The sequence below is a fragment of the Azolla caroliniana genome, unplaced genomic scaffold (assembly GCF_043228905.1).
Source record: "Azolla caroliniana isolate FFs.n. ecotype wild unplaced genomic scaffold, voAzoCaro1.0.p SCAF_16, whole genome shotgun sequence".
Classification (NCBI taxonomy): Eukaryota; Viridiplantae; Streptophyta; class Polypodiopsida; order Salviniales; family Salviniaceae; genus Azolla; species Azolla caroliniana.
Window position 1 is genome coordinate 13,781,030 of NW_028230451.1, and position 17,816 is coordinate 13,798,845.

The 17,816-nt window shown below is 43.6% G+C and overlaps 1 protein-coding gene across 1 annotated transcript; it reads left to right on the forward strand.

Annotated features, from left to right (window-relative positions):
- The first annotated feature begins 10,208 nt into the window (after positions 1–10,208).
- On the forward strand, positions 10,209–12,034 carry LOC147854033 (G-type lectin S-receptor-like serine/threonine-protein kinase SD2-5). Its single transcript, XM_087331819.1, has one exon. It carries the CDS (start codon positions 10,211–10,213, stop codon positions 11,795–11,797), a length of 1,587 nt encoding a protein of 528 aa, XP_087187945.1. The 5' UTR covers positions 10,209–10,210; the 3' UTR covers positions 11,798–12,034.
- The last annotated feature ends 5,782 nt before the right edge of the window (positions 12,035–17,816 follow it).

A 17,816-nucleotide genomic window follows, 5' to 3' on the forward strand; every position in this document is an offset into this window, starting at 1 on the left:
AAACTTTATACAGGAACTCGATATGGCGTATGGAGTTCCTGTATAAAGTTTGTGTTTTAAATAGGAACTCGATATGCCGTATCGAGTTCTTGAGTGCTAAAACATATTTACAAAAATGTCCAGAGTGTCAGACGCTTACCTAGAGTCTTGGCGCTCGATTTTCTTTGACGACATGGTTGACGTTGTCAATGCTTAGGAGGAGATCCCAATTTGGTGCTTCGTGCTCTGTGTGCTTTGTTTGCTCTATGTGTTCTTGTGCTTTGTTCTGAGTGTGTGCTTCGTGTGATTGAAATATGAGGAGATCTTCCTATTTATAGGGATTGACCACAATAGTTAAAGTAACCACAATCACTTTAACCAGGGTTGGCAAGCTTAAGGTTAGTTAGTTAGTAACCACGATCACTTTAACCAGAGTTACTTTATTTAGTACCTAATCTTGAGTGTACCAATCACTCTCTAATGGATTTGAAATCAATGATTAAATAGTCAAACTAACATATTAATGATTATTTTATAGTGAAACTAACATACACTGACTTCGAAGGTCATGAAGGAAACAATGAACCAATGATTGAATACTCAAAGCAACATTTTTATGACTGTTAATTGCTTTATATTAAAGATGTGGCCATGAATGAACCAATAATTGAAAAGTCTTATATTTAAAATAGTGGGCATGAATAAACCAATGACTGAGAAGTTCTATATTAAATATGGGTGCCATTAATTAACCAATGGTTTTAACTTTAAAACAACATATATATGACTTGGTAATGATTGTAATTATATTATACTTGATTTAACTTTATACATACTAGTTTAAGTAATTATTAAAATGTTGAATACAATTATTATATTAAAAATAATATCTTTATTTATTGTATTAATATAATATTAAATAATATAGACATTATATTGAGGGAGCTTCTATTTAGAGATGAGTTTATGTTTAGAGAGGAGCTTATTAGTTTTTTATGTTAGCCTAAGCACATAACTTAAAGAGCTCTATGTGGACCTTAAGCCACGAGTGAAGAATATTGTTTGTCATCAGACTCTTTGTTTTCTACTGAAGAGTATTGTCTGTCGACAGACTCACCATTTTCTATGGAAGAATATTGTCTGTCGACAGACTCACCATTTTCTATCGAAGAATATTGTCTGAACTCATCTTCACCTACGACGAATGTGAATAATGACACATGTGAAGAGTTCTCTATTGAGGAATACGATGTTAATAAAGATACGGAGAATGAAGGTAGTGCCAATGAAACATCGAATATAATGGGTGATGGTCACAACAAAGAATTGGATAGTAAGAAGGTTACACCAACTTCTATGTAGGAAGAGAAATCTGGAAGCCCTATGCATATTAGAAGAATCCCACAAAGAATTCGTCTGGCTAGATTTAACTTGGTGACATAAGATAAACAGATTGGATTTGATGTCAAAAAATCAAAGTTGCGAGAATTAAGGCGATACTATTTTTCAATGATTGGTGATGTGCAAGACACTTACCTCGGGTCACATATGCAACTAGTGTCAGACAAATGTACGGGGATCAAAGTATCATTCGAGTGTTATATCTTCCATGCGCAACGGATATGTAGAGTTGCATTCAAAATTGCGTTATGTGTTAGTAACATGCGGTTACATAGAGTACAACAACGTCTACTTAGCGGGGATCAGATGCTCAATTGTAAAGAGGTTCCAAGTATGAAAGGTGCAATTGGAAGACATGCTATTGGTTGGATGAAAAGTTACTTTCAGTTAAATTGTGAAGTAATGCCCACTACAGGTAGGATGCACCTCTCTGATAATTACACACGTCGGGAAGTTTATGATGTCTATCGATCTAATATGGTGGGCTCACGTAATAATATCTATCACATATAGCCAATTCACAAGATTATGGAGAGTTGGGTTTTCAAATGTCATCATTCCACGTAAAGTACACATGGGGCATTACTCCATTTGTGCAAATTTTAAAAGTTTGGCTAAAGGTGCAAAGACATCAATGGAAAAGGATATGAGTAAGAAGTTACTACAGGAGCATCGTGAGGCACAATCATTAGAACAAAAGAAGGCAATGCATCATAGAGAGAAGCGTTTGAAGAAGCCCGAACAATACATGCGCTTAATGATAGATGGCATGGACCAGACGAAGGTGTGCTTACCGCATATGCGGAGGCTCCCCAAAGACGTCAATGATGAGTGCCTTGTGTTGAGAATTCGATGCGGAATAGATCACAATAAACGAACTACGCATTGAAATACGAATTACAGAAATGCCAGAAAAACAAGACACACAACAATGCACAAAGATTTACGTGGAAACCCTAAAACGAGGAAAACCATGGGAACAGAACTTCATTATACAAATAGTGGATATACACCAGCGAGAAGGTTAGAACACTCTATCGAGTGTATCAGCCGCACAGGGCTCTTCGTGTCTGCTGTTACACACACAACTATGGCGCAACTCTCTCTTCTCTCTCTCACACACTCTCTTGCATTCTTCAATGCAAACGATTACTTGTAGAAGCGTTAGAAAAACAGAGAAAGCAGAGAGTACACGGGAGAGACAGAGAGAGAGAAACGTAAACGCTATATTCAAAAACGATATATTCACTCTCTGTTCATACAACTGTGCTCAGTAGCACTATTTATACAAGTCCTCGTGGGACTGATAGAAGTACCGCATACTTCAATGCTCACACGAGCATCTGACACTTACTACGAGACTATAACTGCCTAGTAGTCTAAACTAATACTAGGCTTCCGGTTACCGATTGGATCCGGCTAACCGGCTCCCCAGCTCACCGGCTCTGTTGCTTGCCGGCTTTGTTGCTCACCGGCTTACCGATCCGTCTCGCTCACCGGCTCAGGCTTATCCAACCGATCTGGCTCCAGTTCAGCTTGCCGCTCAACACTCCACCTCAAGCTCAACTTGAGGATAGATCCTAGTGTCAGCCTTTGTGATAGTCTGTTCTTCCAACCGACTTCTCCTGGCGTCGCTCAGCGTTGCTCGCGCTCCTCGTCCGGTCCGGTTCTGTTTGCCGCGACCCTTCTGGTTATGCGCGCTTCGACCTTCTCGGTCGGCATGTTTGCTCAATAGGCCCCTCTCAGCTCCTTCGCTGTTATGACTCCAGCGCTTGCCGATCCGTTAGTTCCTCCGCGATGGCTTCTACTTCCGCTGCATCCGTGTCTGCATGGCCTTGAATTGATCCGGTTCTTCCGAATTTGTTTGTTGAACCGAATCGATTGTTTCCGATTCGTTCTAGCTCTTGTCCGAATCGGTTGCTCCCGATTCGTCTTCTAGTTCCAAGCCCTTCACCACATCGGACCATGTCCGGGTCTTGGCCTTCTTCCTTCGGTCGGCTCTGTCCTTCTTGACTCTGCCGCCACTGCCGCTTGTTCCGTCTTGTTCGGACGTGTCAACTTCCCTTGTTGACTCGGCTCCTTTCTTCTTGTTGACTCTCCCTTCGTCTGTTCTTCCCGCACCAGCGCAATTGGCAGTCTCTTTGCCTTTGCCCGTTCTGGTGTCTTTGCCCGTTCTCCCCCTCAAGTGTGGCACATCGAGATGCTGAACACCAAGCATTTCGGTGAAGTGCTACAACTTGTCCGATCCGAGTGGTTTGGTACACATGTCGGCAACTTGCCGATCCGTGTGAACATACCGAAGTTCGACCTCACCGCTCAGGACACGCTCACACTCGAAGTGATAGTGCACTTCTATGTGCTTTGTGCGAGCATGGAATATGGGGTTCTTTGCGAGTTGCATGCTGCTTATGTTGTCGTAGTAGACTAGAATCGGGGTCGGTACCTCGATCCGTAGGTCTTACAGCAATCGCCAAAGACAAATGGCTTCACAGGGGGCAATGGTAGCGCCCCGATACTCGCAACAGCTGCGCTCCCAAGGGAAAATATAAAACCGGAAGTGGATCTGCGATCCAACGCATTGCCGGCCTAGTCGGCATCCGTGTAACCGACTAGCTCTTCGGTTATACCTCGCCGGTATAACAGTCCCCGGTCCTTTGTGCCGCTTACATATCGCAGTATTTGCTGCGCGCACTGAAGGTGCTCCACAGTCGGTTTTTGCATGAACTGACTTATCATTCCGACCGGATAGCTGATGTCGGGCCGCGTGATAGTCAAGTAAATAAAGCTTTCGACAATTTGTCGGAACCGTTTCTCGTTGCAGGCCGGTCTGCAGTTGGGACGAAGCTTCTGGTTCTGGTCCAAGGGTGTGGAGACAGGTCAGCATTCTGTCATGCCGAACTTGTACAACATATTCAAGACGTAATGTCATTGTGAGAGCAATATGCCGTCGGGGGTTCGGATCACCTCGATCCCAAGAAAATAATGAAGGTCCTCCAGGTCCTTCATCTCAAATGCGTCCGACAACTGGGACTTGACGAGGTTGACTGCTGGAAGACCCGGTCCGGTGATGACTAAGTCATCAACATACAACAGTATACATACTGGACCGACTGAGCCTTACTGGATGAACAACGAAGAGTCGGACTTGGAGGCCGCAAACCCCATCTTACGCAACCGGTGCGTGATCTTCATATTCCAAGCTCGAGGGGCTTGCTTTAGGCCGTACAACGACTTCTTCAGCCGGCAGACTGCCAACTTGTTCATCTCCGATTGAAAACCGGGAGGCTGAGTCATAAAGTCTTCTTCTTCAAGATCACATTGAAGAAATGCAGTCTTCACATCCATCTATTGAAGATGCCACCCCCTTGCTGCAGCAACCGCCAGCACCACACGAACCATCGTCATCTTCCCCTGCCTGTGGAAGTCCCGGAATTGCTGTCGACACGCTTGGACTCCCCCTGCCTGTGGAAATCCCGGAATTGCTGTCGACACGTTCTATGTGCCTTCGTTCTTGCTCTTGTCGGCCGCCTCCATTGCGTGCCGACTTGCCTCATCCACCACGCCCACGCGACCGATCCGCCTCCGTGTACGACATTCGACTGTTAGTGGGTGCGCTAGTTGACGCACCGACGTGGTTCTCCTCTACAAGGAGCATCGGCTGTAAGTCGAAAAATGACGGTGTATTCTCCCTTGTACATACCGCCGTTCGGAACGCTCTGAACTTAGACGCCAGGCCCCCAAGACAGACCTGTACCATCTCGTCTTCCTCTACGGTAACGTTGATAGAGGCAAGCGAGTCACAGATCTCTTTGATCCGGGTCGTGTAATCCGACACCGACATGTCCTTCTATCGGACATTGCTTAACTCCTGTCGGAGTTGCAAGTTCAGGGCTGTAGTGCTCGAGGTGAAAACCTTCTTCAGGTTTCCCCAAGCCTCCTTCGGCGTCTTGGTGTCTCGGATGTGGCTCAATAGCTGGTCTCCGACACTGGACGTGAAGCAGTACATCACTCTGCTTGCCGATTGTTCCCACACTGGGAAATCCTTATGTGCCGGATCAGGCGCTGTTTCATTGGCTCCTTCGACGAAACTCCAGTAGCCATGCCCAAGCAGGTACTGGTGCATCTTGTACGACCAAGATGCGTAGTTGGATCTGTCGAGTTTCTCCACATGGAGCAAGCTAGCCATCCCTCTATCCATCACTTCTCTGTCTGTTGTTCTTACGACCTGTTAGGGTTTTCTTTCAAGCGTCAGTCGGCTGCAGAGGTTCTCAACCCTCGCGCTCTGATATCATGTAAATGATTACTTGCGGAAGCGTTAGAAAAACAGAGAAAGTAGAGAGTACACTGGAGAGACAGAGAGAGAGAAACGTAAAAGCTATATTCAAAAACGATATATTCACTCTCTGTTCATACAATTGTGCTTAGTAGCACTATTTATACAAGTCCTCGTGGGACTGACAGAAGTACCGCGTACTTCAATGCTCACACGAGCATCTGACACTTACTATGAGACTATAACTGCCTAGTAGTCTAAACTAATACTAGGCTTCCAGTTACTGATTAGATCCGGCTAACCGGCTCCCCAGCTCACCGGCGTTGTTGCTTGCCGGCTTACCGATCCGTCTCGCTCATCGGCTCATGCTTATCCAGCCGATCCGGCTCTAGTTTAGCTTGCCGCTCAACATTCAACTTCTGCACTTACATTGTTCTACCTAAAAGTTTGCCCTAGTTGCATATATACTTACGCAACATTCTGGTTATTTACATACGTAGCCCTCATGAGGCGCACACTTAGACTATTTACAAGTATAGTCTTCCGAGTTGGCTATTTACACAATTTCGGTTTCGGCCTCGGCTAGTTCCTCATCAAATCGGCTCCTGTTTTTTGACTCTTTGACTGTCGGCTTTCTGAACAGTCGGATCATCCTCCCACTTGAGGGTATCGGCCTCAGCTGAGTTCCTCATCAACTTGGCTCCTGTTTTCCGACTCTTCAACTGTTGGTTTTCTGAACAGTCGGATCATCCTCCCACTAGAGGGACATATTCCCAACACTTTGTTCAATTTCACTTGGTGGGATGCTTGGCTTATAATAGGTCAGTTGGACCTCACGTCTTCATTACATACCCCAATGTTCAGAATGACCCTAACCTAACAATTACAATGATTCGCCGAGTTTTGATGTGTTGGGGCCAACCATTCCCCCCTGTTCTATACATTCAATTAGACAATATTGCTAAAGAGAACAAAAATTCAACTATGTTTGGCTATCTAAGTATGTTGGTAAACCAAGGATTGTTTAGAAAAGTGAAAGTCAATTTTCTTTTGGTTGGCCACACAGATAATCATATAGATAAGATGTTTAGCACATTCTCTAGACAATTGTCTCGACATGATGTTTTCACATTACCTAAACTATTTGATGTCATTTGTGATGCATATACACCATGCCCAAAAGTGTTACACTTGAAGGAGGTATATGACTTTAAGAGATATATATCAGATGCGGGTGTTGGGAATGTTAAAGTGCTCGCCAAGTTGAACATTATAAGCTTCAATCACATTTTTATGATAAAGAAAAATGAAATAAGTGGTTCTACGCTTTTGTATGCTAAACAATATTCATCTTCTACAACATGGGAACCTGAAGGTGGTTGCCAGTTATTACTTTGTATACCGAGTACAATTGTCCATGGAGCTAAACAAATGCCAATTGAGAAGAAAGGACAGTTGCATAGTGACTTGGTATCGGAACAAAAACAGTTATGGCTCCAAGCCTTAGAAGAGAAAAGAAAGCATATTGAGGCCGCCTAGAAATATGCCGCACAATAAGACACATCAGGTTGGGATGTATTTTTTAGTGATCAGAGAAGAATTATAGACAGTTGTGTATTAGGTGATAATTGGAATTTGGAAACGCCATTCACATGGTCGCTACAACATGATCGTGTAAATAAAACTCCGGAGCAACCAACAAATGCGATTAACGACAATTTGGTCCATCCACAACAAAGAGACATTTATGTGGGACCAAGGTTGACAAAAGCAGCCGAAGCTAGATGGCAAGGCAATTTGCAAGAGCTTGCGTCGGGGATGTTGATTGCAACGCCGACTGATGAGAACTCACATGGCCACCAATTTTGGGTTGGTAAAATTCTAGAAGTCCTAATGCATGAAATAGAAAACACGATCAAGTCTATAAACGTTCATTGTTACAACATTAGAAGTGCAAATGCTTATACAGGTAAGTATACATTGGAGATGATTGAATGCCCAACGACAAGGGGAAGTAGGAAGAGGAAGCGAAACATTCGTAACACATCGACCCTTGATATCTCTGATGTGGATATCATCGTGTACGACTTCATACACAAAATAATGATGATGATGATGTGGGGCCCGCAAAATAATCTCATGAAGAAACTTAATTTGTTGTATGTACAGGAATTTGGTGGTAATCCGGCAAGATGGTTGATGGGGAAAAAGGAAACATAATTGTTGACTTTAGAATCATGAATGTGGAAAGTTGTTCTCTTGAAAAACCAAAGAACGTAGTTGATCGCCTTCTAATCCGAGATGTATAATGTATGATGTAAGCATTATGACCTTTCTTTATAACTAATGGAAGGATAATTTGTTTTGAGAAAAAAAAGATGAATTGATCATTAATCTAATTAATTTATTGTATAATGAGTCTCAAATCACTTTCCAAAGGGTTAGGTGCACTTTGTTCCTGTATCAATTGGGTCATCTATAGTTCCAAAGGGTTAGGTGCACTTTGTTCATGTATCAATTGGGTCATCTATAGTTGTTAAACACGCGTATTCTACTTTTAGAAATACATTTTAGAATAATCTAAAGTATTCTACACATATTAGAACTGCCATTTTGTAACTTTTCACATATTTTAAGAATTTGATGTATACTATCTATTTAGCATGTAACATTTCAAAAATGTTTAAAAACAAATTTAATTATATTTTCTAAATCACTTTAAAATTTAAGGAGTATTTAACATATTTCACACATTTAGAATATTCTTCGTATTTAAACTATTTCGCAGATATTGGAAGTATTTAACGACGTATTTTATTATGTGCTTACTCTAAGTATTTTTTGAAAAAGGTATAGTACTTTGCATACGTATTCTACATGGGTTGTTTCCCATTACCAGAATTCCATGAAAGAAGCGTCCAAATTTAATAGTGACAGCCAGGATTCAGAGTTATCGTTCTTTAGGATTATCAGTGTTTTTTTCTTTACTTTGGGGGAAATAGTTTTGAAGCATCTTGACCAGATGATCTGTTAGAATGTCATTCATCCAATGTGTTCTTTTCTATAATTTGGGAGAAATAATTTTGAAGCATCTTGACCAGATGATCTGTTAGAATGTCATTCATCCAATGTCTTTATTTGTTTTGGGCCAATGATTTGTACTGCCTGGGAGATAATGTAACTTAGCCCTTCTTCTCCTCCCCAAATATTCATTCGATCCGTCTAGACAGACACACACCATTGATTGGGGATGCTTACTCTGCAATCAGCCATGGAAACTAAGCATTCTTCTTCTGCTTCTTCTCATTACTATTGCACAGAGACGCTCCTGACATTGATCACCGCCATGGCATGCTTACTACTTGAGGCTTTCCTAATCACAATTATTCCTGTTGCAGCCAACATAACAGTCGAGAATTATTACTTCCCCTCCTCGAACTCCGATGGCAATCTCTTCTCTTACTACAGAGACCCAGAATACAGCTCAGACACCTCTGTATACAGCGATTTCCAGATATGTAACAATATATCACTTCTGCAAGCTCTGAATAATGAGAAGAGGCTGTACGGACGCGCCACCGACATCTACTCGGCCCACCATGTGGAATACCCTTACATTCTCTACTTTCAGCTCTTCTTCGTCATCTCCGCGGCCGAGTTCTGCACAAAAAATAATGCCAGTACCCCGTCTTACTACCTGTCTCTCTTGGCATATAAAGGCTACGGAAAGGCACAAGACCCGAACAAGGGGCAAGTCGTGTGGACGGCCAATGTGGACAACCCGGTCGGCGAGAACGCATGCCTGGAGCTCAATGCGGGCGACACCAATCTCAAGCTTGTAGACTACGATAGGAACGGGCCGGATCGCATTGTGTGGCAGACTAATACATTCACCCCTGCCAGTGCATCCCTCACCATTACCTTTGAGGGAAACCTGGTCCTCTTCACGAACACTACCGTTACTAATGCCTCCATGTTGACACAAAACATACTGTGGCAATCTTATGAGCATCCCACCGACACGCTCATGGTTCTGCAAGCTCTTCGGCCCGGGAATAATCTCACAGCATCCAGCGATAGTAACAAAACAGCCAACTACACGCTCATGATTAGGCCTGCTGGAAATGTTTCCCTCCATGTGAAGATCGGGTATCAATCCCTCTATAGCCATACATCTAATAATAGTACTGTAAATCACACCGGCTATGAATATCCTTATTGGGTTTGGACTCCTAATGACATGTCCATCGGAGATACTGTGGTGCTGTGCTGGTACCTGAGCATCAAAAGCCGTCTCCAATTGGATATCCTTCCATCCGCGAATGGGTTAGTTAATAATGAATAATAATGAGTTTTGGAATGTGCACCATATAATTATCTACATGAATTGTTGACACATGTTTCCAATTCGCAATATATATATATATATATAGATCCCTAGTTTCAAACTACACCCAAATCTCTCCGGATGATTGCCGTTCCCAATCTCAACAATCGAAAGCATTTGTATTCAAGGATGAAGGAAGTGAGGATGAAGCCAATAGCTTGAACCCAAGGATGATTTCTGCAGAAAACTGCAAGGAGAGTTGTAAGAACCTTTGCTCTTGCACGGCCGCATTCTGGGAGTCAGCATCATCAGGTGGTTCTTGCTTCCTCATCCAAGGTCCTGTTGCCACCATTATAGTAGTGAATGCTTCTGCAAGTAAAGAATTTCAGGGATTTTTGAAACTCATAGACATCTCTACTCCAACCTCACACCCATCTCCATTCATCCGGATCGTAGTCGCCGTATTAGGCATCATCATAGTTATGGCCATACTGGTGGCTGGATATCTGTACAGGAGAAGAAGACTAAAAGCCAGGAAACTTGAAGATCATAACAACATGGAAGCTGAGCTCCTGGGTGCCTCGCTTCAAGGGTCCAAGCCCCGCCGGTTCACATGGAAAGAGATGGATGAAAACACGTGTGGCTTCTCAGACCAGCTGGGGCGTGGTGGCTTTGGCAAAGTCTTCCGGGGGACTATGGCCGATGGCACGCCCATAGCCGTGAAGGAACTCAATAATGAAGGCCACCAGGGTAACAAACAGTTCATTGCCGAGGTCTCGATTCTCGGCCGGACTCACCACCTTCACCTTGTTCGCTTGATCGGCTTCTGTCTCGAAGGTACCATGCACAAGCTCCTCGTATATGAGTACATGGAAAATGGATCCTTGGATGCTTGGATCTTCAGTAAGACCCCCAAAGATAGGTCAGAGAGCGGCGAGATTAAGGAGAACAACCGGCGGCCCGTCTTGACTTGGGAGAGGCGATTCGACATTGCCTTGGGTACTGCCAAAGGATTGGCATACTTGCATGAAGAGTGTGAGGACAGGGTCATACATATGGATCTCAAGCCGGAGAACATACTGCTAGGACCTGATTTCTTCCCAAAGATTTCCGATTTTGGGTTGTCCCGAAGAGTAGTAAGGGGGAAAGAGAGCGCGGTCATGACCATGGCGCAGGGGACCTTGGGATACTTGGCACCCGAGTGGCTAACCGAGGGGGGGGTGACTGTGAAATGCGATGTCTACAGTTACGGGATTGTGCTCCTAGAGATCGTGAACGGGAGAAAAGTGACAGATTGGAGAGCATTGAGGCATACGCTGGACATGAGCCGGAATCTGTGCGAGGGAGTAATGGAGCTCGTGGACGAGCGGCTCATGAGCTATGGCGTGGGTGGGGCGAAGAAGAAGATGTACGATGAGAAGCAAGCCGTGAGGATGGTGGAGGTAGCCATGATGTGCGTGCGAACCGATCCTGGGACCCGGCCGAGCATGAGCAGAGTGGTGGACATGTTGGGAGGGAAGGTGGAGACTATAGCCCTGCATGATGCCCCCATTAGTGAGGATTATCAAGAGATAGGGCTTTTAATTCCTAGCAGGAAGATGAAGGATGGAGTAGAGCTAGAGCAAGAACAGTACAGGCATCATTTCTCCAAAATTCAATGGCCCAATGAGTCTTGGGGTTCCGGATCCGGCACCACCTCCACTACTACGATGGGCAGGACGAGGAAATCGATATTCAGTGGCAAGACATCGTACAAGTATATGGAGATCTCGAAGTCTGAGGAATACATGAATTCACTACATCTGGGTCATACATAGAGAATGAGCAAACATTAAGATATAAAAACATGAGTGTCATTATATTCATGGGCCATTCAATAAGAAATCTACTCTGGCAGGGTTCCACTCGCGCCATTCGCTAATCTCTTTCTTTCGTAGCTTCTCTTCCATAATGTTATAATAAACATATGTCCCGACATTGATGACCCCGCAAATGCACTTGACGTACAAACTTGGAAGTGGTGTGATTTAAAGGCTCGATTGGAACTCTTGCTTCATATGGAGGACACATTTAAGCATGTTAGAACATTATTAATGTAACCATATATATATATATATATATATATATATATATATATGTATATTAGGATATTAGAAAATACTTTGCCGTGAAGGTTCACATGTAACTATTTTATTTCAAGAGCCATGAAGGTTCACATGTAATTGTTTTTCTTTTCCCAAAATGACGATACTTTCCCATTAGTTAGGAAGGATTATTACGAAGAGACTCTACAAGGAGGCTGATACATAGATTGGGGAATCTCCCTCCGATCAGGCTCAAGAAAATGAGACTAGTTACATCACCTTTCAGACTGACTACTTAATGTCATATAGCACTCCACGATGCCTATAGCACTCCACGATGTTGTTCCTTCCACTTCACATGCCGCAAGGAGCCTAGTCACTCTATCGCATACCTTTTGAACTTGAGGGCAATCCCACAGACAAAGTGGGCAGCCTAACGGGCCGTGACGTTTACCTAGCCATTAACCAATGGGAATAACATTATGACCGATTTACCACCAAAAAAACTTTATCTTTTTCGGCATGTGGAGACGCCAAAGACCCTTCCAAAAGGTAATGAGCACCTCATCAGGGATGCTCAATGCACGCCAGCCATTGCGTAAGGGACCATCTAGCTGTAGTTGAAAAGTCCGGCCCAGTTTAGTGTTGTACTCGAAGAAATGACAAAATCTGCCATCATGTTTCCACCTGAAATCCCCTGGGTCCCATTCTAGTTCGACGAGGGGACGACAACCATATACCCATAACTTCCAATGGGGTTCCACCTTAGCAACATTTGGGTCTGTCTTCCAGATGTTACCAACCTGCGCTACCACGCGGATTGGGTGCCAAGAGCCCCTACTCTGACTCTCACCAAAAATTGTATCTCTTCCCGATCCGCTCACGCCCTTCAACAACTTAACCCTTCCAGCCTCATCAAAGAGACCAAACCAAGCATCTTCTCTAACGTCCCCCATCGGAACCCTATCAACTGCGCCAACTATCAATCTCCGCATTTTCATCGGAGCACTGTTTGCGCCAGCTTTCCCCATGCTAGGCCCTTTAAGCTGCCCTAACATCATGTCGTCACTTGTTCGCACCTGAGGGTTCCAAAATAATGGTTGTCTAGACCACTCGATTAGTAGACATGTGATTGTTTTATTTAATGAAACATGAAGGTTCATGTGTGATTGTTTTCCCAAGATTGTACTTGTATATATACCATCAATAAGAATCATCATGTTAGGGCGTTTTTATACATACAAGCTTATGAGAACAAGTTCTAGAATAAAAAATCAAGTGCCCTTAGTATTGTTAGCTTTTTCGCAAATTATTTATTCCACATTGTTGAGGTAGGTGATTTGGGAGCTATTGTTGAGAATCAAGCTCAACTTGGTCTAGTGTGTGAACTCACCTTAAGAGTGAAGAGACACTCCAACAGTCAAGAGTCACCATTATGTCACCACTTTGTATTCTAGCATTTAGTATGAGTCATAGAATCATATTCTATGACCCATAACTTATGAGCTTTCACATTCCCCATGCTCCATGAGACTTGTAGTTAATGAAGAGAGAGGGTGACTACATAAAGCACTCTCCTCCCATCTTGTAAAGTGTTGAGTCTTTCTCCTTTGTCAAATATACTTTTTACCTTGCGTATTCTCTGTGTTTCACTCACTCACTCACTCTCTCTCTATCTCTCTCTCTCTCTCTCTCTTACACACACACATAACTCACATCTCTTTCGCTTCACAAGAATCCATCTCTTGATTCTTTACATGGTATTGAATGCTACACTAGACCTCGCCTTTAAGGAACTCAAGGACCTGGTTTGCAAGGCTCCTTCACTTCTTTTACCCGATCCTTCAAAACCTTTTGAGGTTGAAATTGATGCAAGCGATTATGCTATAGGTGTTGTCTTACATCAAGATGGTAAACCAATAACATTCGAGAGTAAGAAACTTGATTCTGCTCAATGTCGGTATACCGTTCAAGAAAAGGAATTATTTGCAGTTATACATGCGCTCAAAACATGGCGCCATTATCTTTATGGAAATTGCTTTGTGGTAACTACAGACCACGAGTCCTTGAAATATTTTTGTGACCAACAAGACCTAAAAGGTCGTAAGGCACGATGTGCTGATCTCATCCAGAACTTTGAATTTTCCATACGATATCGTAAAGGTTCCATGAACACTGACGCTGATGCACTAAGTCGCATTCGTGAAGTCAACATGCATAGCTTCACTGAAATAACATCAGATCTTTATGATCACCTTCGAGGAAAGTATCCTGATGACAGTTATTTTGCAAAATACTGAGCAAGAGTTGAGTCTGGAACATACACCACCACATCCTCGAAGGAATACTTCCACATTGCTAACGGTTTGCTCTACCGTAACGGGAAGGTTTGTGTTCCAGATTTACCCGAGGTCAAAAAGAGGATTCTTTTTGAATGCCATGATGCACCGTCAACAGGGCACCCTGTAATACATCGTACACTTGTTCTCATCTCCACTCAATTTTATTGGCCTAAGATGCGTCCTGACATACATAGTTATGTGACTAAATGTCACCAGTGTTAGGTTAACAAAGCCGAGCGACTTAAAGCCGCATGACTTTTACATCCCTAGGACATTCCCAATAATAAGTGGGAAAGTATATCCATGGATTTTATTGTTAGCCTTCCTCGCACCCAAAAAGGTCATGATGCCATCTGGGTTGTCGTTGATCGACTAACTAAAATGGCCAGATTTATTGCTACTAAAACTACGGTAACAACTCCTAAATTGGCTTACCAATTCATTGACGAATTATTTTGTTTTTATGGGTTACCGATGGATATTGTGAGTGATCGAGATCCAAAGTTTACTAGTGACTTTTGGACGCAAGTCTTTAAGAAGTTAGAAACTACGTTGAGCATAAGCCTCACAATTCTAAGACATTGTCTATGGGTAAGTGCGTTAAGGTAGCCCCACGGTTTTGTGGACCTTTTACAGTCCTCAAACGCATTGGGTCATCAGCCTATCGTCTCACTCTTCCCGATGGTGTTGGAATTCATCCAGTCTTCCATGTGAGTCATCTAAAAGAACTTCTAGGTTCTGGCGACAATACAGTCACAATTGAAACTCTGGCGTGGTGAGAATTTACCGTAGTATTCTATACACGTGGATAAGTGTGAGGGTTAAACGAGAGTGTAAAGAAGGGGAGGATTACTTTTAATCCTCGGGATTGAGACAACCCATTAGGTCAAGTGTGAACTTGCTTGGGAGCCTTGGGTATCGTTATAAATAAGAGGCCTAGCTACCCTCATTTGATCATCTTTTGACTACATCGAGACTCTGCTCTTGTGGTGGGTCAACTCTTGTAGTGAGCGTGCCAGCACCAGGTACGACTCGACGCCACGGTGGTGGTATGGGACGCCGATTGAGGCTCGAGTCCGTCTCGATCCCTTCGCTCGGGGGTGGTCGGGTGGATCGACACCCTTCTTTCTCTTTCTCCTTTCTATCTATCATTTGTTTATCCTTATCTTAAGCTTACTTTAGTACCTAGATCTCGAATAGTCCGGCACTCTTATCTTTCTTTAAGTGTCAACAGTCCTTCTGGAAGTGTCCAGGCTTTCCACAATAAAAGCACACGGGCTTAACTTTGGACTTCGATCTGGCGTGGGATTTGTCCATTCGTTGCAGACTTCTTCTTTGCCGATCTCTTCCTCTGTCCATATGTTGAGTCAGATTCGACTCCGATTGGGACAAGACTCCTTTGTCTTTCCTCCTTGCCTCCTCATTTAGGATGCTTGTCTTCACCGTTTGTAAAGAAAAGTTCTCTTCATGACAGGAGGTGCTGAGAGTAACCACCAGGTTCTCCCAGTTGTCCGGCAGTGTGCACATCAGCAGGATGGCCTGCATTGCATCATCCAAGGGAAACTTGGTTGCAGCAAGTTGATTTACATACCCCATGAATGTGTTGATGTGTTCAACGATGCTCTTGCCATCTCTGTATTTCAGCCGTATGATTTTTCTCATCAACGAGGTTTTATTGAGCGCGTTCTTCCTCTCATACAAGCCCACCAACTTCTGCCACATTTCGGGGGCATTTGTGTTATTCGCCACATACTCAAGGACACTTACGTCGACGCACTGTCGGATAGTGGTCACTGCCTTTCTGTTTAGAAGTTTCCAATCTGACTCCAATACCACCTTGGGTATGTCTGCTCTATCGATTGGCTTGTATAGGCCTTTCACGATGAGGAGGTCTTCCATCTTTATCTTCCAGTTTGCATAAGTTCTGTGAGTTTAGACCTATCATACCTAGGAAACCGCTCACACCTCCTTCCATGCTTGCACCTCAAGCTCTAATAATAGTTTGTTAAGAAATCGTTCAGTTGAATCACAATAAACGAACTGTGCTGAAATACGAATCACAGATATGACAAAAAACAAGACAACAATGGTGCACAGAGATTTAACTTGGAAACCCTAAAACGGGAGAAACCATGGGAACAGAACTTCACTATGTATAGTGGATATACAACACATAATGTTACAACACTCCTTCGAGTATATCAGCCATGTAGGGCTCTTGGCGTCTGCTGTTACGCACACAGCTATGGCGCTGCTCTCTCTCACTCTCTGTCTCCCACGCTCTCATACTACTTTTGTTCAACACACACTCACACTCGTTTTGCCCTAAGTGTATTTATACTTACACACTATATGGGCTATTTACAAATGTAGCCTCTGCTACGTATCATTATTATTATTGCTATAATAATAATAATCGAACTATCAAACAGTCGACTCACTGTTTTCGACTCTTCGACTGTCGGCTTTCCGAACAGTCGGATCTTCCTTGTCTTCGACGGTCGGCACTCCTTGGTGTGATCAGTCGGCTCCTCGTAGTCATCGACTGTCAACAACTTCTGGATAGTCGGTTCCTCCTCCCACTGGAGGGACATATTCCCAACACATTGGCATGCGGATAATACGGCGTGCTTTTCTTATGAAGTATGGCGTAATGCTCAGTGAGATCACGGATTATCGTATTGAGGAAATGGCTTCCTTGGTCACCGATAAGCTTGATAGGGCAACCAAAACCGCACCAAATGTGCTCATATAAGAATTTATCCGTGGAAGCCGCGGCGTTTTCTCTTAATGCTTTGGCCTCGACCCATTTCGTACAATAGTCTGTGGCCACTAGGATGTATTTATTACTTGTTCGTGTCACAACTAGAGTAAATGGTCCGATGAAATCAAGACCCCATTTCTGGAATGGCTCTAGTGGTAGCACTGGTTGGCGGGGCATCCGCGTTAATTTTTTAGGTTGGCCCATTCGCTGACAGAGGTCACATTCTTTGCAATACGTGTGTGCATCCTTTTGTGTCGTCGGCCACTAGAGACCTCCTTGCCAGATCTTCCATGCAGTTTCCTCCTCCGCGTAGTGACCCCCTACTATGCCGCAGTGAGTCTCCCGTAATACCGCGTTCTTTTCGTCCTGGCGTACACACCTATGCCAAATACTGTCGTTGCCCTTCTGGTACAATATTCCTTCTAGCAGACAGAAGTTTCGGCTTCTGACCACCAATCGTATCTTTTCATCTGTACATAGGCATGGAGGTGCAGCCTCGTACTTAGGAAATAAGACATTTCCTACATTTATTTGTCCAGGGGGCACTTGCCTTCGTCTTCAACGTTTGCCGAAATACGTAGGATTCCAATGTCCGGAAAGTCATCGTGCCCTTCTACCACTTCTTCTCCATTTTCGATTTGGCTAA